At 37.4% G+C, this 23,910-nt stretch overlaps 1 protein-coding gene across 9 annotated transcripts in view; it reads left to right on the forward strand.

The window, feature by feature from the left end:
- The window catches only part of SYNE2 (spectrin repeat containing nuclear envelope protein 2), a 326,900-nt gene that overhangs the window by 161,028 nt on the left and 141,962 nt on the right, over positions 1-23,910 (forward strand). For all 9 annotated transcript variants that reach the window (XM_045901009.3, XM_045901011.3, XM_064571157.1 and 6 more), the window contains 6 exons: positions 12,012-12,167; positions 13,250-13,515; positions 14,906-17,006; positions 19,327-19,649; positions 22,260-22,404; positions 23,688-23,906. In XM_045901009.3, the coding sequence (XP_045756965.2) occupies positions 12,012-12,167; positions 13,250-13,515; positions 14,906-17,006; positions 19,327-19,649; positions 22,260-22,404; positions 23,688-23,906 (3,210 nt within the window). The remainder of the gene's footprint in view (positions 1-12,011; positions 12,168-13,249; positions 13,516-14,905; positions 17,007-19,326; positions 19,650-22,259; positions 22,405-23,687; positions 23,907-23,910) is intronic.

Raw genomic sequence — 23,910 nt, forward strand, 5'->3', positions numbered from 1 at the left:
GCCCCCAAAATTCAATAGAGTATATTGAAAACTAAATAAAGATCATAACCCAATAAGAGTTTTTATAATTTATTAAGCTTTTACTTGATCTTGAATGATGATTTATTTATAATTTATGATACTTCATTAAAATAATTTTTTCCGTTGAATCATGTAAGACAAATATATTGTGATACAATTTTTATTTAATTTGTGATGCCTTCTGTAATCGTCAGAAGACTCATGTGTTTGTGAAGGAGGAGATAAGCTGCTTTATAGCTAAAAAAATGATAGAGGTCCTTAAGTCTTCAAATAATTTTTACAGGTCTGGGGTAGGGGCAGGTGGTTTAAATCTCTAGCAGTATTTTATTATGACTTTTTACTCTTTTGTGACATGATCTTTTTTTTTTCTTTCTGCATCTGTGCTTTTATTTTCTCTACTCTAAGTACTAGCTGTATTTACTTTTTTCTATTTAATATTATACTATGTAAGACCAAGAACAATTTGAACGTTGAACAGCTAGTAAAAGTGATCCAAACATGCATCGACTAGACACGATTAAGACGCAAGTGTAAAGACTTCAGCAGGAGGTTCTAGTAACATTAAAGCACAATTTACTGAACCATACATCTGGTTATAGTCTGAAGAGTGACAGTGAAAATAAGCACTTAATTCATTAAGAATATTTATTGAGCCTTAATTCATTAAGAATATTTATTGAGCCTTAATTCATTAAGAATATTTACTGAGCCTGGGTGGCTCAGTCGTTAAGCGTCTGCCTCCGGCTCAGGTCATGATCCCAGGGTCCTGGGATCGAGCCCCACATCCGGCTCCCTGCTCAGCGGGAAGCCTGCTTCTCCCTCTCCCGCTCCCCCTGCTTGTATTCCCTTTCTCGCTGTCTCTCTATCTGTCAAATAAATAAATAAAATATTTAAAATACATATATATATTTATTGAGGCCTCTTTTGTGCTTGTCATTCTGCTAGAATATGGGCATCTATTATCATGGTTTAAAATCTAACATTATGGGCACTTGGGTGGCTCAGTCGGTTAAGCGTCTGCCTTTGGCTGAAGTCATGATCCCAGGGTCCTGGCATGGAGTCCCAAGTCAGGCTCCCTGCTCAGCGGGGAGTCTGCTTCTCCTTGCCCCTCCCCCCTGCTTGTGCACTCCCTTGCTCGCTTGCTTTCTCTCTCAAATAAATAAATAAAATCTTTAAAAAAAATTTAAAAATCTAACACTAATTAAATATCTAATTAATGGGCATTTCACATGCCTTGTTTGACTCTAGAGGGGCTTTTATCAGATTATTTAAAATCACCTCCAGAAGAATTTTTAGGAAGTTTTTATTTTCTTCTACTTTTTTCTTTAGTAAATTTCATTTGATCTTAGAGTTTTGTTGAAGGTATGATTGCACTTTTCAAAAACTGCCATTATAGCATGTATATATTTCAATCCATTGCCAGGAATTTCATTTTAGATTAAATTTAGGCGATAACTTAGATCTGGACCTTTGGCTGACTTTTTCTTTAATAACAAAATATTAAGGCAAACCTGGAGGCAAAAGAAATTACAGCATGTAGACTGAAGGATATAGGTGCTTATGATCCAATATCATACTAGATATTTTTATAGAAGTGAATTTCTAAGAGTTTTTAAACATGAAAAGGCAGAACTGCCTTCCACCTCCCCTTCCTATATGGGTGAAGTGATGTAACAAATTAGGATATAGTAAAAAGTGAAGACTGACTAAGCTTTTCAGATTTGAGGTGTCCGTAAAGGGAAATGATAAAGAGGAAAAGAAGGAAAGTAATACATTCGTAGTTTGTTGTTATTCTAAAAACTCATAAAGCAACATTACAAATTAACTGGTATTAAAGACTCTTTCTTGCCCCCTCCTTCCCCAATGTCAATCCTACATGATGTAATTGCTCCTAAAAAAACTTTTTGTCTATAATTACTTCTTTGAATTCCTTGTCATTAGGTATAATTGTTAGTAGGTCTGAGTTGTTTTTTGTTCTTTTCAAAAATTTCTGAGCATTTATCATTTCAATATTTAAGAAGGCATTCATAAAGAAATTCTGTAAAATAGATGGTCACAGATACAGGCAAAACATGTAAAGTGTCCAGCTGTGGGTGAGTGACCAGAAACACAGTGGAGTCAGTACTAGAATGAGAAGGAAAACCACTTACTGGATAAAGAGCTTTCAGTCCTGGGGTAAATGATGTCTATTTTTGGTGGTGTTTATCCTGATAATTGAGTAAAAAAATTTTTGTTAATAGAACACATAGTTGGACCACATGCCAACTCTGTCTTGGAAGTGTACTACTTTGCTCTTTTTGACCTGTATACAAATCTTGCTTCTTACTCTAGAGGTATTTTTCATAATCCAAGATTTATTCCTTTACAAGATAAATGACTTACATAGTGTACATGGTGTTGACATCTGTGAGCGGCATATATTTGAGAACATGTTCCCAAGTCCTGAAATCTTATAGGCTGAGGGACCTTAGAAACTTTCTAGGCTAACCTTTGTGTTTCAGGTGAGGGAACTGAAGTCAGAGATGTTAATTGGCCAAGTTTATACTCCAGTAGCACTGGGACTAGAACTCGCATACTCTACCCAGCCTGATGCTTGGTGGCTTACCCCCATCATTTTCTTGAATGTGTTATGTGGGTTGTTAATTGAGGCCTAATATGCTAATGTACTGTCTGACCTCAGTGGACCCCTTATTGAGTTCTTGGGCCTATTTTGAACCTTCTCTACTCTCAGAAAACCCAGCCAAAGCCTGGTGCTAGCATTCCTAGCAGATGTCTGGCCAATAAGAGTTAGATTGGCAGATTCCCAGTTTCTTTCTACTCTACTTTATAACCCACAGATGATTCATCTTAACAAGCAAAAACTAAGTAAAATTCTTTTATTTTTTGTCTAATATGAATTCATCTGCACATCCATTCAGTAAAATTTTATTGAGCAGTCAATGAGGGTTCAATGGTGAGCCAAGATAGACACGGTCTCTATTTTCATTGAGCTAGTCTAGAGGAGGAGGCATACATTAATCAACTAATGAACTAATGAGAGCCTGATTACAGGAACTACATGAAGGAACGCATTTCCAGGATAGTCTGTAATAAAGGAGTCTGACCTGAACTGTAGTCAGAGAGAGCTTCTCTAAGGAAACAACATTTGAATGGAGACCTGAAGGGTGGGTTGGAGTTAACAGAGCTCAGGGCTGGATGTTGGGAGGATTTTTGACAGAGGAAGCAGAATTTCTTCTTGTGGTGGGAGAGAGCATGAGGAGTTAGAAAGGGTGAAAGAGGGGGTGGAGGACAGAGAAGAGTGACAGAGTGGAGGCCTGAGAGGTAGGCGAGGCTAGCTGAGTCACAAGTGCCTTACAGGTCATGTTAACATTGTAGACGTTACGCTAATACAAAGAGGCAGCCGCTGAGACTGTGTTGATCTGCCTTTCGGTTTGACGATGTATGTTTATCTTTGAATTGTTTTTCACTGCTTCATACTGGAATGCTTTAGAGAAGACAGAAATATATCTGCTAGGCTTGTATGATACTGTCTTACTGTTGGCAGGTTACAGGTGATAGATTTAGGCTTCTCCCTGTCCCAGAATTATTATAGCCATGGGGTCACTGTTCCTGAATGGGGGAAAGGGGATAGTGAAGCTGGTGCCAAGCTTCCTTCTGTTGGCTATGCTTATTTGTTTGCTAAGCCAGATACAGTGCTCCATTATGTAAAGCCCATTGTTTTAAATGTCGATGTAGAAGGTTTACTTTGTGAATTAAGGCGCATATAGATGAAAATATCATGGCCCTGGGGATGCCTGGGTGGCTCAGTCATTAAGCGTCTGCCTTCAGCTCAGATCATGATCCCATGGTCCTGGGATAGAACCCTACATCGGGCTCCCTGCTCTGCAGAAAGCCTGCTGCTCCCTCTTCCACTCCCCCTGCTTGTGTTCCTTCTCTTGCTGTGTCTCTCTCTGTCAAATAAATAAAATCTTAAAAAAAATCATGGCCCTGCCCTTCAAGAGAGTTGATGATATTCTTTCTTTCACTTCCTATTTCTTTTTCCAAATAGGCCAAACTCTAAGGAAAGATATGTGGTTGAAAACAGTTAGCATTTCTTTAAAAATTCAACATAGCTGGCGATATATAACTCAGCCAGTCTTTTGATAGAATGGTCATTTTCCACTTTAAATTTATTAACTTAAAAAAAAATGCTCAGAGGCTCAATATGTATACTTATTACACTGTTTAAAAGTTATACTTTCGGGGGTGGGTGGGTGGCTCAGTTGGCTAAGTGGCTGTCTTTGGCTCAGGTCCTGATCCCAGGGTCCTGGGATTGAACCCTGCATCAGGTTCCCTGCTCAGTGGGGAACATGCTTCTCCGTCTGCCTCTGCCCCTCCCCCCCACTCATGTTTTCTCTCTCTCTCTCTCTCTCAAATAAAAAGGTAGTCTTTTTTTAAAAGTTATACTTTCGTATAAGTTTATGCTAATTAAAAAAAAAAACTTTTTAAAGAGAAATTCCAGGTGTAGTGGGGAAGGGAAAGAATCAGATGTTCAGGGGCTTAGAGGTCATAAGGACTCATGAGAGGCCATGTATTGGAGTGGATACTCCATGATAGACACAGGCCCTTGGAAAGCTTGTACCCTGGGAGAAAGGTAGACCAGAAAAATCTCTAACCCAGAGAAAGGACTAGGACTAAAGGTGGAAGAAAAGGTCTCCCATGAAATCTAAATTAAACCTATATCTCAAACAAGTTTAGAGTACAAATCTATACTACTTGCATTGTGTAGTAGCTCAAATCAAGAAACGAACCTTAAAATCAGTCTCTATAGGTATAGAGACTCATCTCTCTATATACTTACCAACATATCTCCTTGGGATACTTGGAAGAAGCAAGCACAGATCCACCCAAAGGGGTCACTTCTATCAATTAGGCCAAAGGAATTCCCACAGTAAAATAAAAAAAAGTCTGATACTGAGTTAGTGTCAGTCAATCAATCAATCAATCAATGATGAACACAAAGGAACAGTCCATCATAGGGAAGAGGCCTCATTACTACAAATGAGAGGAACTACTACATTAAGGAAGTGAGATAATGCAACAGTCTGGAATATATTATACAATAATAGGCTTAAAATGATTAGTGATATAAAAGATGGATTGGAAATCATAAGGACAGAATAAAATACTTTGAGAAAAAAAGGTAAGATTTGAGAAAGAACCATATGGAATTTCAATAAATAAAAAAATTAGTCATTGAAATTAAGATTGCTCTGGCCAGGTTAAGCAGCAAACTTGACCCAGGCTGAAGAAAATTCGTTATCTAAAATCTATGACTGAGGGCACCTGGGTGGCTCAGTCGTTAAGCGTCTGCCTTCGGCTCAGGTCATGATCCCAGGGTCCTGGGATCGAGCCCCGCATCGGGCTCCCTGCTCCGCGGGAAGCCTGCCTCTCCCTCTCCCACTCCCCCTGCTTGTGTTCCCTCTCTCGCTGTGTCTCTCTCTGTCAAATAAATAAATAAAATCTTAAAAAAATATATATATATATATGACTGAGAAAATTACCCATAATCCAACAGAGCTGGAAAGAGATGGAAAATAGGAAGGAAAGTTTAAGAGACCCAGAAGATGTACTGAGATGCTCTAACATAAGCCTGATAGGAGTTCTAGGAGGAAAGAATAGAGAGAATGGAGGAAAAGCAAGCCTGGGAATTTTCCAGAATTGAGGGAAAATATAAATCCTCAGTTTCAGAAAGTACAGAGATCCTTGAATAGGCTACACAATAAATCGCTAAAGCCAAAAAGAAGTATCTCAAAGGCAACCAGACTAAAAGTAATTATGTTGACAACAGATTTCTCAACACTGAAAGGCCGTGTAATAGCATCTGCACAGGGCTGGGAGAAAGACAGTTCCTAACCTGCACTTTGATACCCAGTCGAACTTTCATTCTGGAGTGAGGCAAAACACATTTTTCTGACAAAGACTGAATTTATCTATCACAAAACTTACACAGAAGCATATTACAGAAGAACTTAAATGTAAAGAATAAAATGTTAAAATCTTTGCAAGAAAACATAAAGAATATATTTATGATCTCAGAGTATAGAAAACTTTCTTAAACAGGCCCTGAAAACAGAATCCAAAACAGGAAATGGTTTTTTTTTAAAGATTTTATTTATTTATTTGACAGAGAGAGAGATAGCTAGAGCAGGAACACAAGCAGGGGGAGTAGGAGAGGGAGAAGCCTGCTTCCTGCCGAGCAGGGAGCCCGATGTGGGACTCGATCCCGGGACCCCAGGATCATGACCTGAGCCGAAGGCAGACGCTTAACGACTGAGCCACCCAGGCGCCCACAAAACAGGAAATGTTTGATACATTTGACTGTATTAAAACATTAAACTCTTATTCAACAAAAGACATCACATAGGGCGCCTGGGTGGCTCAGTTGGTTAAGCGACTGCCTTCGGCTCAGGTCATGATCCTGGAGTCCTGGGATCGAGTTCCGCATCGGGCTCCCTGCTCGGCAGGGAGTCTGCTTCTCCCTCTGACCCTCCTCCCTCTCATGCTCTCTGTCTCTCATTCTCTCTCTCTCAAATAAATAAATTAAATTAAATAAAAAAAAAAAAAGACATCACATATAAAGTTTAAAGACAATCTACTGGAAGATAATAATTGCAATGAATAAAACTGTTAGGAGATTAGTATCCAGAGTATGAAAATAAACAACAAAAATCACAAATCAACTCAGTAAAAAATAGATAACAGATATGCAAAAGTAACTCATAGAAGGTAAGACTCATATGGCCAATGAGCATGAGAGTAGCTCAGTCTTTTTTTTTAAGTGTAATTGACATACAATATCCTTAGAGTTTCAAGTATACATTATTGTGATTTGATATTTTTATACAGTATGAAATGATTCCCAGGATAAGTCTAGTTACCATCTGTCACCATACAAAGTTGTTACAATATTATTGACTATATTCTATATGCTGTACATTACATCCCCATGACTTATTTATTTAATTTATTTTATTATTTTTAAAGATTTTATTTATTTATTTGACAGAGAGAGAAACGGTGAGAAAGGGAACACAAGCAGGGGGAGGGGCAGAGGGAGAAGCAGACTCCTCACTGAGTAAGGAGCCCAATGCGGGACTCGATCCCAGGACCCTGGGATCATGACCTGAGCCGAAGGAAGACGCTTAATGACTGAGCCACCCAGTCGCCCGACTTATTTATTTTATAACTAGAAATTAGTACCTCTAATCTCCTTTACCTCTTTCACCTAACCCCCAAGCCCTCCTGACTCCAGTAACCAACAGTATCTATGAGTCTCTTTCTCTTTGTTGTTGTTGTTTGTTGTTGTTTCTTTTTAAGATTTTATCTGTCCACTTGAGAGAGACAGAGTGAGAGAGAGAGCATGAGCAAGGGGGAGGGAGGGAGCAGAGGGAAAGGGAGAAGCAGACTCCCTGCTGAGCAGGGAACCCTTCACGGGGCTCGATCCAGTACCCTGAGATCATGACCCAACCCAAAGGTAGACACTTAACTGACACTTAACCCAGGTGTCCCTGGGTTTTTTTATTTTTCCCTTTTATTTTATTTTTTTTTTTAATTAAGTAAGCTCTGTGCCCAGCGTGGGGCTTGAACACTTAACCCCAAATCAAAAGTTGCATGCTCTACCAACAGAGCCACCCAGGTAGTCCTCTGTTTTGTTTTTTTAGATTTCACATATAAATGAAATCATACAGTCTTTGTCTTTATCTGTCTGACTTATTTCACTTTGTATAATACCCTCAAAGTCCATCCATGTTGTTGCAAATGGCGAGATTTTATTCTTTTTTATGACTGAGCAATATTCCATTGCATATATATACTACACTTTCTTTATCCATATATCTATTGAGGGACACTTAGGTGGATTCCATATCTTGGCTGTTGTAAATAATGCTGTAATGAGCATAGGGAGACATATATCTCTTCAAATTGGTGTCTTTGTTTTCTTTGGATAAAGACCCAGAAGTGGAATTGATGGATTGTATGGTATTTTTACTTTTATTTTTTTGAGGAAACTTCATGTTTTCCATAGTGGCTGAACCAATTTACATTCCTATCAATAGTATATGAGGGTTCCCTTTTCTCCACATTATCACCAACACTTGTTAATTTTTGCCTTTTTAATAATAGTCAATCTGACAGGTGTAAGGTGATACCTCATTGTGTTTTTTAAAATTCAGTTTTATTTAAACTCAATTAATTAACATATAGTGTATTATTAGTTTCAGGGGTAGAATTCAGTGATTCATCAGTTGTATATAACACCCAGGCTCATCACATCATGTGCCCTCCTTAATGCCCATCACCCAGTTACCTCTTCCCCCCACCCATTTCCCCTCCAGCAACCCTCAGTTTGTTCCCTAGAGTTAAGAGTCTCTTATGGTTTGTCTCCCTCTCTGATTTCATCTTATTTTATTTTTCCCTCCCTTCCCCTATAATCCTCTGTTTTGCTTCTTAAATTCCACATGAGTGAAACCATATGATAATCGTCTTTCTCTGACTTAATTCGCTTAGCGTAATGCCTTCTCGTTCATCCACGTCATTGCAAAGATTTCATTTTTTTTGATGGCTAAGTAATATCATTGTGATTTTGATTTGCATTTCCCTGATGATTAGTGATGGTGAATATCTTTCATGTGCCTGTTGGCCATCTGTGTCTTCTTTGGAAAAAAATGTGTATTCAAGTCCTCTGCCCATTTTTTAATCAGTTTTTTTTTTTAAATAAATTGTGTAAGTTCCTTGTGTATTTTGGCTGTTAACCTGTTATCAGGTATGTGACTTGCAAATATCTTTTCCCACTCAGTTGGTTGCCTTTTTGTCTTGTTGATGGTTTCATTTGCTGTGCAAAAGCTTTTTAGTTTGATGTAGTCCCATTTGTTTTAGTTTTTGTTGCCTTTGCCTGAGGAGACTGGCCCAAAAAAATATTGCTAAGACCTATGTCAAAGAGCTTACTGCTCATGTTTTCTTCTAGGAGAGTAGCTCAGTCTTTGTAGCAGCCAGAGAAATCCATTAAAACAATAATGATACCAATTTCACATCGATTATATTGGCAGAAATTAAGTCTTTTAGCACCAAGTATCAGAGAGGATTAGGGAAAATATGAATTCTTTTACCATGCCGGTGGGAGTAAAAACTGTAATTCAGTTTGGAGAACAAATCGACAACTATCTATTGATAATCAAAAGGAATAATTTTAGTTCTAGAAAATATCCCAAAGAAACTCACACAAATGTGCAAAAGGGCCTATACAAGGGTGTTGGACCAATATCTCTAATAAGAAAAACTGGAAACAATATTATGTTCACAGTAGCCTGACAGATCAATAAGTCATGTTCATGCAGACAGGAGAACAGTATACAAAGCTAAAATGACCGTACCATATTTATATCTGTCACCATGAATAAACCCCAAAACCTACTGCTGAGTGGAAAAAAAAAACCCAACAAATTATAAAATGATAATACATGATTCCAGTTTTATAAGAATTAAAATACATAAAACAATACTGTATGAATACTAATATATGTAGTAAAAGTATAAAAATGCATGTGTGGGGCGCCTGGCTGACTCAGTCGGAAGAGCGTGTGCCTCTTGATCTCGGGGACATGAGTTTGAGCCCCATGTTGGGAGTAGAGATTATTTAAGTGAATAAATATAATTTTTTAAATGTATGTATATATTTTAGAATAGTGGTTATTTCTGAGGAGGAAGAGATGAAAGAGGGATGAATGTTGAATTTTAAATTATATTTATGATATGGAAAATTACGTCACTTATATCTGTATCATTAATATTCTTTTATTATTTCATTTATAGTATATATTAATATTATAAATAAAATAATATATACTATAATACTATTATTATAAGTATAATGTTATAAATAAATGCTAATTATTTATAATATTTCATTAATACTTTAATATCATTAATAACTAGGTTATATTTTGTTCTTCTAACTATGTTTGAAATATCATATATTTAAAATAAAATCGTTCAAGTGAGACTGCAAAATCAAAATAAAATACAGTCAAGGGTGATGGGCAAAGGATGACTGGCTACAAAAGAATCTTTCCAGGAGCCAATCAGGACCTTGAGTCTGTGTTCCAACCTCTCTGGCATGAGCAAGAGAATGTTACCTTTTAAATTTGAAATGTTCGTTTGAGGGACTCTGTTGGATTTTCTGCCAAGGTAGAAACATGGCTTTTGGAGCTGGTAAACAAGTGGTGTTTTGGGGTGATTTCAGGTTTTTCAGAATGCTCTCTCTGACTACGAAAGGCAGATTACAAGTGGCAAATTGTTGCTAGTCCTCAAGTCACTGGTTTATGGGGTAAGATAGACCTAGGGCTCTGAATTCTTAGTAGATGATTGATAGTAAGTCAAGTCTTCCTAGGGTCTAATATCTCAGCCTTTACCTCAGGCACTCTTCTTCTGCAGGTGGATTTGGGGGGTACTGTAAGGAACAATAACCATCTAGTGGGAGGCTGACATCCACCCCCTGTGATTGTGACTCCTCGCAAGGAACACCCATAGGCCGATGGAGCCTGTGGTGTGGCCCCTCTCTTTTCCTCTCACAGCCTTCCTGGATCCTTCCTCCTGAGATGCTGTCTTCCCTGTAGATTTTAAACTATAGTTTTGCATGAATAAGTTGTTGGGAATGGAGGAAATGTATAAGATCATTTTAATCATGTGTAGCCTTTTAAAGAAGTGACTTGTGCTAAGTGCCAACTGTATCAAAACCCATAACACTGCTCAGCTGAATTTTCTTATCAGTTAATTTTGGTGAAGCTCCAGACATATACATGTCCGTACATCTGTTTTATTTAATCTTTTAACTTTAGGGTAGTTTTACATTGATGGAAAAGTTGCAGAGATAGTACAGGAAGTTTTCATGTATCTCTTACCCAGTTTCCCTATTGTTAACATTCTGCATTGGTATCCAGGTAGTATTTTTACAGCAACAGTTTCTACCTTATTGGGGGAGGTGGACACATCTTATTCACAGACTTGATACAGACCTTACTGACATGAAAGTATATGACAAAATCAAATGGTATTTCATTTATAAAGTAACCGGAAAATAAAAACTAATACTTTAGGGGCACCTGGGTGGCTCAGTCGTAAAGCGTCTGCCTTCGGCTCAGGTCATGATCCCGGGGTCCTGGGATCGAGCCCCACATCGGGCTCCTTGCTCAGCGGGAAGCCTGCTTCTCCCTCTCCCACTCCCCCTACTTGTGTTCCCTCTCTCGCTGTCTCTCTCTCTGTCAAAAAATAAATAAAAATCTTTAAAAAAAAAACAAAACTAATACTTTAGCAAAATAATGGGAATCTTTTAAAATTATGGACGTGGCACCTGGTACATGTTCGTGCTCAACAAATATTTGTCCAAAGAATGAATCAATGAATGCAGATGCATCTCTATGTACCCTATGAGAAAGTCAAGTTCTTGTAGCTTTCAGAAAAGATCGTATTACTACATTTATAACCTGCCTTACCCAGCTTGGAGTTCTTCCTATGAATTGGTGTAAGGCATAATTCATTCTTAATACCATGAAATCCTGGTGTTTCTGCCATCTGTCCACTTACTATTTTAAACTACCAATAGGTAACGTTGAATGCCTGTTATTTGCTCTGCCCTCTGCATCACAGTGAATACTAAGCATAAACTTCGGAACTTTTGTTTTTCCATATCTGTTTTCTTTCTTAAGACTAGATTATGCCTCACAATATAATCAGAGATCCTATACTATCTTGCCAAAAAAGGGATTTTTTTGGTGAGATACCAATAAAAGCAATTAAATATTGTATGGAAAAATCATCTTTGATAGTGCCCAAAGATACTTTTGGAAAGTCTTTAAGTAAATAGAAGGAACTGGAGTGTTTTCACCAAGAGAAAGAAAAATTATTTATTTGTAAGGTAGACTATTCAGCAATTAATCTTTTTATGTTTTCAGAATTCAGCTGTGGAAGTGGTTTTGTCAAAACAACTTTCTCTGGATGTTCAAGAAAGCATGAAAAACACTGAAGATGAGCATAAAGTCAATGAGCTGCAAAATCAACCTTTAGAATTAGATGTTATGTTAAGAAATGAACAATTAAAAGAGATAGAGGTATGGAAACAAGAAAAACACTGACAACATGATTGCATCATTTATCCAGTGCAATACAATATATTTTAATTACCAGAAACTTGCTTGCACAGAATGAAAAGTCTTATTTAACCTTTGCCTGATGATCAGTTTGGTAACTATATAATTATGTACTAATCAGTAAGTTGTATAAATCTTTCCATTTAAAAAGTGGAAGAGTTTAATGAACATTAGTCTTTTTCATGAAGTTCCTAAAAACTTACTTATTCAGTAACAAAATTTGGAAATTCTGACTTATCATTCCTCTTCTTAGTCAGATGTATTCTTCAGATTCTGACAAATTTACTTTTCCTAATTATCAACATTATGGGGTACTCCTTTGTTTTTACAGCTGTGCTTACATAGCTATGTTTGTATATTTATGTATTTATATAGCTATATAATCTAAAAGTCCAATACATGGCCATGTTTTTAAAAAAATGACCCCTACAATTCTAGCTGAGTTTACATAACTGTAAACATATATTTAAAACAGAAAAGAGGGGTGATATATGTGAATAATAAAAATAAGATAAAGGATATATATAAATGGAGTGTATATAAATCTAGAACAACCTAAAAAAATAAGATAAATCTGGGGCGCCTGGGTGGCTCAGTTGGTTAAGCGACTGCCTTCGGCTCAGGTCATGATCTGGGAGTCCCGGGATCAAGTCCCACATCAGGCTCCCTGCTCAGCAGGCGGTCTGCTTCTCCCTCTGACCCTCTTCCCTCTCGTGCTCTCTGTCTCTCATTCTCTCTCTCAAATAAATAAATAAAATCTTAAAAAAAAAAAAAGATAAATCTTCCTTTAGACATTGCAGAACTTTTTAACACAATAGGGAGATCGAATTGCTATTAAATGCTAGACCCATTGTGAGTTTCAGTCTAGATTTTAACATGATTCTAGTGGGAAAAAAGCTTTAAAATGTCAGCACCTTAGTTTCTCTCTGTGCAAATGAAATATTTAAAGCCTATTTTTGGGATAGAACGTGTTATTGGAAAGAAAAAAATTAATGAGTAAATGAGTGAGTATATATTTACTGATTTCCTTGACTTGTTTTTAGGAATTATATGCCCAGTTGGAAGCAAAGAAAACAGCCATTGAACCACTAGAACAGACAGAGTATCTCAATAAAGCAGAAACAAGTGCCTTGGTTCTTCACAATACAGGACATTCTGTGCACCACTTGGACAATCTGCTTCAGGCGCTTATTACTTTGAAGAAAAATAAAGAAAGCCAATATTATCTCCTTAACGATTTTCAGGAACACCTTGCTTCAGTTGAATCCTCAGTGAAAGCCTTGTTGACAGAGAAGGAAAGTCTAAAAGTGTAAGTATAAGAATTTAGGACGTGCGGGGCGCCTGGGTGGCTCAGTTGGTTGAGCACCTGGCTCTTGGTTTTAGCTCAGGTCATGATCTCAGGGTCCTGGGATCCAGTCCGCATCAGGCTTTGCACTCAGCAGGGGATCTGCGTCTGCTTCAGGATTTCTTTCCCTCTGTCCCCTGCTTCACCTCTCCCACCCCCCCAACCCCGCTCTCTCTCTCTAAAATAAATAAATAAATCTTAAAAAAAAAAAAATTTAGGACTTGCATTCTTTTTATTCAGGCATAGGCTGCACTACCATAGACAGGCCCCGAGTTTTAAGAATTTATACTATGAGGGGCGCCTGGGTGGCTCAGATGGTTAAGCGTCTGCCTTCGGCTCAGGTCATGATCCCAGGGTCCTGGGATCGAGTCCCACATTGGGCTCCCTGCTCCTTGGGAGCCTGCTTTTCTCTCTCTCTCTCTCTCATGAATAAATAAATAAAATCTTAAAAAAAAAAAAATTTATACTCTGAAAGGATATTATGATTTTAATACTACAGTATGAAATTAATTCCATACGGAGGCCATTGAAGAAAATTGTCAGTTTCATGCAATAAATTTTATATTATTTGTACTGATTTTTACAATTAAATTATGTTCATTTTACAAATAATTTATTAAACAATTCACACTAAATTCTGCCAAGTAGATTTAGATTCTATGGAATTCAGCACTCTTTTTGTCAAGAGTTTATCCTAAACTGTGGGGGTGGAAAGAAATATTCTATGTATACAGTTGGTTAGTACCCGCATAATTGGTTTAAATAGTTTGGAACATACTGAATATATATCTATCCTAATGATTTCTTTTTACATATATATTCTCCTTTTGGCTTTGAAAATAATAGCAAATGGTTGCAGATATAGCCTCATTGTGTAAACACTTTGATTTTATAGCTTTGCCTTGATGGGGTTTACTTTCAGTGATCTCCCTTTGAGGAAACAATTTTATACTCAAAAGATTATCCGGCTGATTATACCCTCTCAGTCATAATTGTTGGTAAGATGATAACGACGTGGTTGGATGTTGTGGTGATTTCTTAGTCCTCGACTCAGCTTCGTGCAAATCCTTTACAGTTCAGAGTCCTTTTACAGACACTGTTCCCTTTCACTCTTCACTCCTTCCCTGTGGTTCCACATTTTTATGAAACATATTTTATAGGTGAGCTTTCTACACTGTCATATACCAATTGAGAGCCACACTAAACAAGATTCTGATTCTTAAGGACAGAGGGCTCTTAGAGACAATCTTCTCTTCTGTGAATTCAAAGAAGAATTCATCTCTTCTAATGACCTCTCACCTCATGTTGATATATAATAAATATTAACAAGCTCCATCTGTTTTTCTCTTTCTAGGGGACCACTGGATAGTGCAACCTATCTGGACAAAATTAAAACATTCCTGGCATCAGTCGAAAAAGAGAAAGGTTCTTTAAGCAAGATGAAAATCGAATGGGAAAATGTATCAAACTGTCTGACTGACATGGATAAGAAGTTGCTCGAAAGCCAGATCAAGCAACTTGCACATAGTTGGGAACAAGTGAAACGACTGGCTCAAAAGAAGTATTCTCAGCAAGCAGCAGAACATGAGGCATTTACACTTCTCTTGAGCAAGATCCAAGACCTGGACATGGTTCTGCAGCAGCAGCAGCAGCGTCTACAGTTAGGGCTGAACTCTCCAGAAGAACAGGAGGGAAGTGCAAGCACAGTGGCCTTGGCCACTGAGCTCCGGACCATCAAGCACCGATTTTCCATTTTAAAGGGGCAAGCAGAATTTCAGATGAAGAGGATCTGGGGAGAAAAAGAAAAGAATACTTTGGAAGATGCAATGGAGAACTTGCAGAAGCAGTTAGAAGCCTTGGAGCCATTAAACGTCCAGGTGGAAAATCAAATCCAGAAGGGCGAAGTAAGGAACAAGATGAGAGAGATTATCCTGTGGGTCAAGAATCTGCTAGGTGAACTCACTCCCGCCATTTCCCTTCTCCCAGATGACATTCTTTCACAGATCAGAAAATGCAAGGTGACCCACGATGGCATCCTGGGTAAGCAGCAGGCCGTGGAGTCATTGGTTGAAGAGGTCAAAAATGATATTCCTAACCTTTCAGCAGAGGAGAGCCATGATTTAAATCACCTCCTACAGGACTTCCAGAATCAATACCAAATGCTAATTTTAAAATCGACTGAAAGATCACAGCGATTAGAATTTAAATTGGAAGAAAGAAACAGATTTATTGCAGTCATAGAGAAGGTGCAACTTTCACTTCAAGAAAACGAAGCACTGATAATTCCCAAGATGAGAACAGCCTCCACAGAAACTGAACTGGAACAGGAGCAGGTCACATTGACAAGTTCTCAGAAGGAATTGCAAGAAGCACAGAATGTAATCGCAGCCCATTTTCAGGAACAAACAAACCTCTGTAAGGATCTGAGTGTGTTTGAAAGGTTATTTCTGGATGACCAACTGAAAAATCTTAAGACTAGAGCCAATAGAATGCAAAGATTTATTCAAAATAAATGTAATGAAGTAGAACACAAGATACATTTTTACAGAGAATTCCGTGAAAAAGCATCCGTGCTTCAGAAGGAGGTTGACCATTTACAGCACAGCAAACTGCTACTAAATCAAGAAATGAATGAAGATGTTAAAGAGGAACTCTACAGTCTTAAAGACCGAATCACTGGTATTCAGTCTAGTATCCTACAGGTACTGAAACTCAAAGAAGTGTTTGACTCTATAGGACTAAACTGGGATTGTTCCCAGCTCGATCAATTACAAGCCCTAGTATTTGAAAAAGAAAAGGAACTTGAGGAAAAAATTAAGCAGTTGGACACATTTGTGGCAGAACATAGCAAATACCAAGCGTCACTAAGTAAACTGAGGGCTATGGATTTGCAAATTAAGAAAAGGGCTGAAGCAGTATTAGGAATGCCCCATACGTCACCAGAAAGCATTTTGCTTAGTGCTCAAATTTTGAAGCGGAGAATTGAGAAAGCTATGGGCTTGTGTCAAGAGATAATAGAGAAATTAAATGAAAGTAAGGCCTTCGATGACTCATTCAAAGAGAAAGAAATACTCCAAATAAAGCTGTATGCGGAAGAAAATGACAAGTTACACAAGATCCTCCAAAATGGAGTATTAAAATCCCAACCGAAAGAAATGGATGAAAAGAATTTTCAGGACAAACTGGAAAATTCCTTACATGTTTTGAATCAGGTAAAGTCTCAGGTAGAGCAGCCTTTACTTATAAATTTGGACATTGAACATATTCAAAATGAAAAGGAGAATTGCGAAGCATTCCAAGAGCAAGTTCAGGTGGAAATGGATAGCATGAAAGCAGTGACCCTTATTGAGAAGCAAAGAGAGGTGAATTCTCCTGATGCTTGTGATGTGGAGACAAAATTGCGGGACATTGAAGATCTTCACGTGCAGCTTAATACAAGCATTGATTTGCGCACGGTAAGTTTTTTTCTTAATTAGGCAGTTAATGCATTTCTTTTATTTCATGATCTTAGGTTTTACTCTATTTAGTATGTGTGCTTCTTGAGAAGTTATAGGTTCTACATGAACATTCCCCGTAGAATAGCCATTTTAAAAACTTGCTGTGGGCCAACTTATGATCCTAACTCATTCTATATCTAACTACAGTCAGTGCCTTATAGATGGGAAAGAGGAGTGTGACAGCTTTAGTTTTATACCCCTTGTAGCCTCTGTTGAGCTCATACAAAATTTGGTTTTTGTTTGTTTTTTTATTTATTTTATTTTTTTTTATAAATATATATTTTTAAGATTTTATTTATTTATTTGAAAGAGAGAGCACATGAGAGGGGGGAGGGTCAGAGGGAGAAGCAGACTCCTTGCTGAGCAGGGAGCCCGATGCGGGACTCGATCCAGGGACTCCAGGATCATGACCTGAGCCGAAGGCAGTCGCTTAACCAACTGAGCCACCCAGGCGCCCTTGTTTGTTTTTTTAGAAATAGTGAGGCATAATAGAAGAAATAGGGTGTAGTGAAAAGAACATACAATAATAGCTCCACATCTCTTTAGGACTTTCAGTGTCTAGGTCCTGTGCTGAATACTTTGTTTTTAATCCTCACAGCAACTCTGTGAGGTGGGTGCTATATATAAGCCCCATTTTAAAATAAGGAAATTTAAGTTCAGGAACATCAACCATTTTCTTAGCTCTTACAGCAGTAACAGAATCAGGATTTGCATCAAGATCTGTCTGATTTTAGAGCAGGGGTCATTAAATGAAGGCTCATGGGCCAAATCTGCCCACAGTGCCTGATTTTGTAAATAAAGTTTTATTGGATGATGGCCATGCTTACTTTTTTTTTTTTTTTAAAGATTTTATTTATGTATTTGAGAGAGAGAGAATGAGAGACAGAGAGCATGAGAAGGAGGAAGGTCAGAGAGAGAGAGAATGAGAGACAGAGAGCATGAGAAGGAGGAAGGTCAGAGGGAGAAGCAGACTCCCTGCCGAGCAGGGAGCCTGATGCGGGACTCGATCCTGGGACTCCAGGATCATGACCTGAGCTGAAGGCAGTTGCTTAACCAACTGAGCCACCCAGGCGCCCGGCCATGCTTATTTCTTTAGAGAATGTCTACAGCTGCTTTCCTGCTACACCAGCAGGTTTGAGTAGTTGTGATTGCCCAGATGGAATGCAAAGCCTAAAATACTTAGTCTGCCCCTTTACAGGAAAAGTTTGTTGACCTCTGTTATAGAATGACTCCAACATACTCCCTCCTTTTCCACAATAATAGGATAGACAGCTTAGGCATTATTGGAACGTATGTACCTAATATAATGCCTTTCACTGTGTTTTCAGAATTGTTGCATTTATAGGAGGGGGGAAATTAACTCCCTTCTTTAATTCCAAGAATTATTAGATAATATTTTTGAAATATTTTAATAGGTTTAAGTGCTCTAAATGTAAAGTCATATTATGAATCCTAATATTCTTAAAATTGGTACTTAACCAGTTTTTTATATTGGTACTTAAAAAATGTTGAGTAAATTCAGTACTTCTCTACTTGATTTTAGTATCGTTTCCAGAAACAATGACAAAAATCTCCAAAATAATAAGATTAGAGCTGGACTGGAAGAGACCTTTGAAGTTATTTATTTCAGCTATTTGTTATTTCAGTAAGAAGACTAAGGTCTGGAGACATTGGGTAATGTGCTCAAAACTAAAGTTAGCGGCAGAGCCATTTCTTTAAAAACACAAGATGTGGGGTACCTGGGTGGCCTTGTCGGTTAAGTGTTTGACTCTTGATCTTAGCTCAGTTCTTAAGCTCAGGGTCATGAGTTTGAGTCCCATGTTGGGTGTAGAGATTACTTAAAATAAATGAATAAAGTTTAAAAAAAATAAAAACAAAAACACAAGAAATCTGTTTTTTGTGTGTGTTTTCTTTTAATTCCCCCCTCCCAACAAATATTTGTTAAAGTTATATACATTAAATATATTCCGTTGTTTTATTTAATTCATAGTGTAATATAAGAGTTCTAGAACAGGAATATATGTCATCAGACATGATTCATGAGATGTATTTTTGAATTTAGAGTAGATTTCTTAGCAAATCTGGAAACAATTTTTCTTTATGCAAACAACAATTTATTTGCCTTTAAATACTAGTGTAATACTGTCAAACTAAAAGTAGGAGTTGCTAGCCCTTATAAGACCCAGACATATTATGAATGTACTACAAAAATTCAAGAATGATAAAAGTCCCCAAAGTTTGACAGCTTTGTCACAACATTTAATCTCCTATTCACCAGGATGTTTTGAATGATGCTTATGAAAGTATGACACGCTATAATGAGGCAGTCATAAGGGCAATGGGGATCTTTACTACCCGTGAAGCCATTGTTGCGTCCCATAAAGTAGACCTTGATAACCCAGAAGAACCACTGGAGATGCCTGGCTGGAAACAAGAGGAATTGCAATCCACGATAGAAGACATCCAGGACCTCACTGAGAAACTGGGGACTATATGCAGCCCTGAAGCCAAACAACAACTCCAGTGTACTATACAGGAATTAGTTTCTAAGGATTCAGCCATGAGGGAGGCAGCCAAAGTAAAAGAAAGTGAACTAGAAAGGTAGGTACTTCTTTCTAAAGGTAATGCTTTAAGAACAAAATTAAGATCTATTTTTCTTTAAAATTAACATGTACACATTAGAAATAATTTGGAAAATATGGAAAAATGTAAAAATCATCTGCAGAAAACCATAGCAAATATTTATTTATTTTACTTTATTTAATATTGAGTACATACAACAGAATGTTTATAAAAGTCTGCATATGATATAAAGAATAATGATAAAACAAACAGCTTTGTACCCAAAAGTTCAAAGGTAAACATCATGACTTTTGAATTCTTGTGTGTGGTCCTTTCCTTTTCTCAGAATTAACAATTATGTCCAATTTTTTATTTACCATTTTCTTCTTTTTAAAATTTTTACTATGTGTTTGTGCCCCATTTTCATGTATGTGTATTCTGTCACTTCATTTTTTCAATTTCATCATTGTGATGCTGAAGTTTATTCATGTACTTGTCTATAGCAAAATTTGGTCACCCAGCTATTGATAGACATTTGGGTTTTTCTAGTCTGCATTTACAAACAGTGCCAACAGGAACATTTTTAAATTCAAGAGCTTCCCTGGAATATATACCAAGGATTGTGATTATTGGGTCAAAAGGTATGCACAGCTTACATTTTAAATTCCAAATGATTTTACTTATTTCTACTCAGACTAGTGTTCCAAGAATATTCTATGTTCCAACTGTTTCATATCCTCACCAATACCCGATGTTGGGAGATTTAAGTTTCTTTTTTAAAGATTTTATTTATTTGAGAGAGAGCACAAGTGACAAGCAGATCCCCTGCTGAGCATGGAGCCTGACACGAGGCTCCATCCCAAGACCCCGAGATCATGACCTGAGCTGAAGTCAGATGCTTAACCAACTGAGCCACCCAGGTGCCCCAAGGGAGTTTTAATTTTTGCCAGTCTGATGGATGAGAAGTGATATTTCATTGTGGTTCTAATCTCCATCTCTATTATTATTACTTTATTATTATTAACATGTATGAGCATCTCTATTATTATTACATCTTATTGCTTCTCTATTATTATTACTACATTATTATTTTTTTTTTAAAGATTTTATTTATTTATTTGAGAGAGAGAATGAGAGAAAGCACATGAGAGGGGGGAGGGTCAGAGGGAGAAGCAGACTCCCTGCTGAGCAGGGAGCCCGATGCGGGACTCGATCCAGGGACTCCAGGATCATGACCTGAGCCGAAGGCAGTCGCTTAACCAACTGAGCCACCCAGGCGCCCTATTACTTCATTATTATTAAGATATATGAGCCTCTTTTTTTGAGTATTTCTTGGTCTTTCATATTTCATCTTCTGAAAAACTGCCTGCTCAAACCATTGCCCAATTTTTATTGGATTGCTCATCTTTTCTTTTTTGACTTGTAGAGATTTATGCTATATTTTGGAAGCTTGTCTTTTGTTATATATGTTACATATATCTTTACAGAAAGGGTTTCCTATTAAATACCTATCCTGGTTTGAGGCTTTATCCTTTGGCCCCCAGCATTCCAGGGAAGGGCTAATAAAACTGAAACTCAGCAAATGCCCTCAAAGTGAAAAACTGTCCTTAGGGCTCAGCTTATTTCTCTCTATTTCAACTTTCATATAGTTTGGGGTCTCTGAATACTCCTTAATTCCTTTCCAGTTTATTATTTTATTTGAATAATTTTTTAAAAATATACTTGATACTCAATTTTTAATTGTTTAGGGATTTAGACTGTATCAATTTTATACATATAATTTTATTCATAGTGTTTTTTAATATAGCACATTATGCTCTATGAAAATAGGCTGCTGCTTTTCCTTTATAATAACATGTGCTCTTTTCCTTATTGTAACAAAACTTCATAAAAGTAATTGCATTTGCTATAAAATATTTTACAAAATGGACTGTTGTAATATACTTAACTGTATTTTTTGTTACATATAGTATATTCACATTTTTGCCATTTTAATTACTAGTTTAATAAGTAAAAAGATTTTACTATGTAAAAGGTTTTATCGGGTTTAGGATAAATTCCTACTTTGAGGATTAATTCCTTAAGATAAATTGTGGAAGTTGAATTAATGGTTCAAATGATATGAGCATTTTTAAGACTAAGTGGTTTTCTATAAGAATTATACTTCAAAATTTCAATGAAGAATTTATACTTCATTAGCAGTGTTAAAGAACGCAATTTTACAGTTTAGGCATTTTTTAAAAGATTTTTAAATTTTATCTGAGAGAGAGAGAGAGCACAAGCAGGGAGAAGGACAGAGGGAGAAGGAGAAGCAGACTCCCCACTGAGCAGGGGCCCACACAGGGCTCAATCTCAAGACCCTGGGATCTTGACTTGAGCCAATGGCAGATGCTTAACCAACTAAGCCACACAGGCGCCCCTACAGTTTAGGTGTTTTGAGAACAGTCTTATCTGCCTGTTAAGTTTGCATTAAAAGTCTCATACAGGTCCCTGGGAGGAGGAGACAGTCAATAAAAATTTGGTGAAAAACACTGAATAGCACAAAGAGAATGACATACTGTTAAGTGTTCAGAGTTCATTCTGGGAAGTCCAGAATTTATTGTATTAAATAAAATTTAATAACTTTTTCCCCCTAACTGTGCTTCATAGGTGTCTTGAGAATTACAAATGCTACAGAAAAACTAAAGAGAAAATTTGCACTAACCTAAGCCAAATGGAGGCAGTTCTTGGGCAGTCCGTGTTTCCCTTGCCAGCATCTTACAAAGAAGCTTTAGAGCGCCTGGAACAGAGCAAGGTATTTGCACATCTCTAGTAAGACTGTATGCAGAAAATTGACAGAAAGAGCAGGTGGCTACAGCAGGGAATGTGACTCTGTTGTGATCCACAGAAATCTTCAGCCTGAGTGGTACACTCAAGAAAACACCCCAAACCAAACACCAAGGGGAAACATGAAACAGTGATTCCAAGAGAGTTCATCAGTCGGATTCACGAGACTGTAGCAAACCTACTGGTGTAGCAAACTCTTCTTAGTGATCACTCTTTTTCTTTTCTTTTTTTTTTTTAAGATTGATTGATTAATTGATTGATTTGAGAGAGAGAGAGTGTGTGTGAAAGCATGTGTGAGCGAGGGGGAGGGGAGGCAGAGGGAGAGGAAGAGACTCTCAAGCAGACTCCCACTAAGTGGGGAGCCTACGGCGGGGGTTGATCTTAAAATCCTGATATCAAGACTTAAGCAGAAATCAAGAGTGAGACGCTCAACCGACTGAGCCACTCAGGCGCCCCAGTGATCACTCTTTCTAAAGCTTTACCTTTCATGTTATTTTGTTGGATGTTGCTGGATCAATGACAGAATTTAATGCAACTATCATAAGTCTAAACTCTGGCTACTTATTCTTTTTTTTTTTTTTTAAGATTTTATTTATTTATTCATGAGAGACAGAGAGAGAGAGAGAGGAAGAGGGAGAAGCAGGCTCCCAAGGAGCAGGGAGCCCGATGCGGGACTCGATCCCAGGACGCTGGGGTCATGACCTGAGCCGAAGGCAGATGCTTAACCATCTGAGCCACCCAGGCGCCCTGGCTACTTCTTATTCTTACTATTTAATTTTTGTATTTGCTTATTTTCATCTGTTAGAATCTATGGTATTATGTTAGGATTTTAATGAAAACATTCTAAATTATCTATGCTTAACATCTGTCTCCAAACAAACAAAAACAAAAACCCTAAGTAATGCGTTGGTGTTGATAAGTATAGTGCAAATTAACAACCTAGTGAAATAATGAGACTTATATTAAAATAACAATGAACTTTTAGGATGTTTACCTTTCAAAACACTTTCTTACTTGGAAGAATTGGTCTATGGGTCATTTTTGTCACCATAGTTCCAAATTCATGGGCAGCACAATAATACATAGGTAATTCTAATCTGTCTCAAATTGACTTCCAAAAGGACTAAAAAATAGACCATGTAATACTTATGGATGATTTAAAATCATCAATTGTTCAAGATCTTAAGAAGTTTATAAGTCTCCGAAAAATTAATAGACATTGTATTCCTCCTATTCCTTTTCTTTCCTAAGGTTTTGGGGTCAAATCTCCTATCAACCAAGGAAGAGTTCATGAAACTACGTCAGGTCCTCAGACACCTGAGACCCGTGTGCACAGGCACCGATGACATGTGTTTGCTCAGAACCACGGCAGCTCTGTGGGACAAATGGTTGAGTTTGCTGGAGGCTGCTAAAGAGTGGGAGATATGGTGTGAAGAACTGAAGTGGGAGTGGAAATTTGTCAGTGAAGAAGTAA

Source organism: Mirounga angustirostris, unplaced genomic scaffold (assembly GCF_029215605.1).
Source record: "Mirounga angustirostris isolate CCGP_5_RB_7025 unplaced genomic scaffold, mMirAng1.0.hap1 SCAF_9, whole genome shotgun sequence".
Lineage (NCBI taxonomy): Eukaryota > Metazoa > Chordata > Mammalia > Carnivora > Phocidae > Mirounga > Mirounga angustirostris.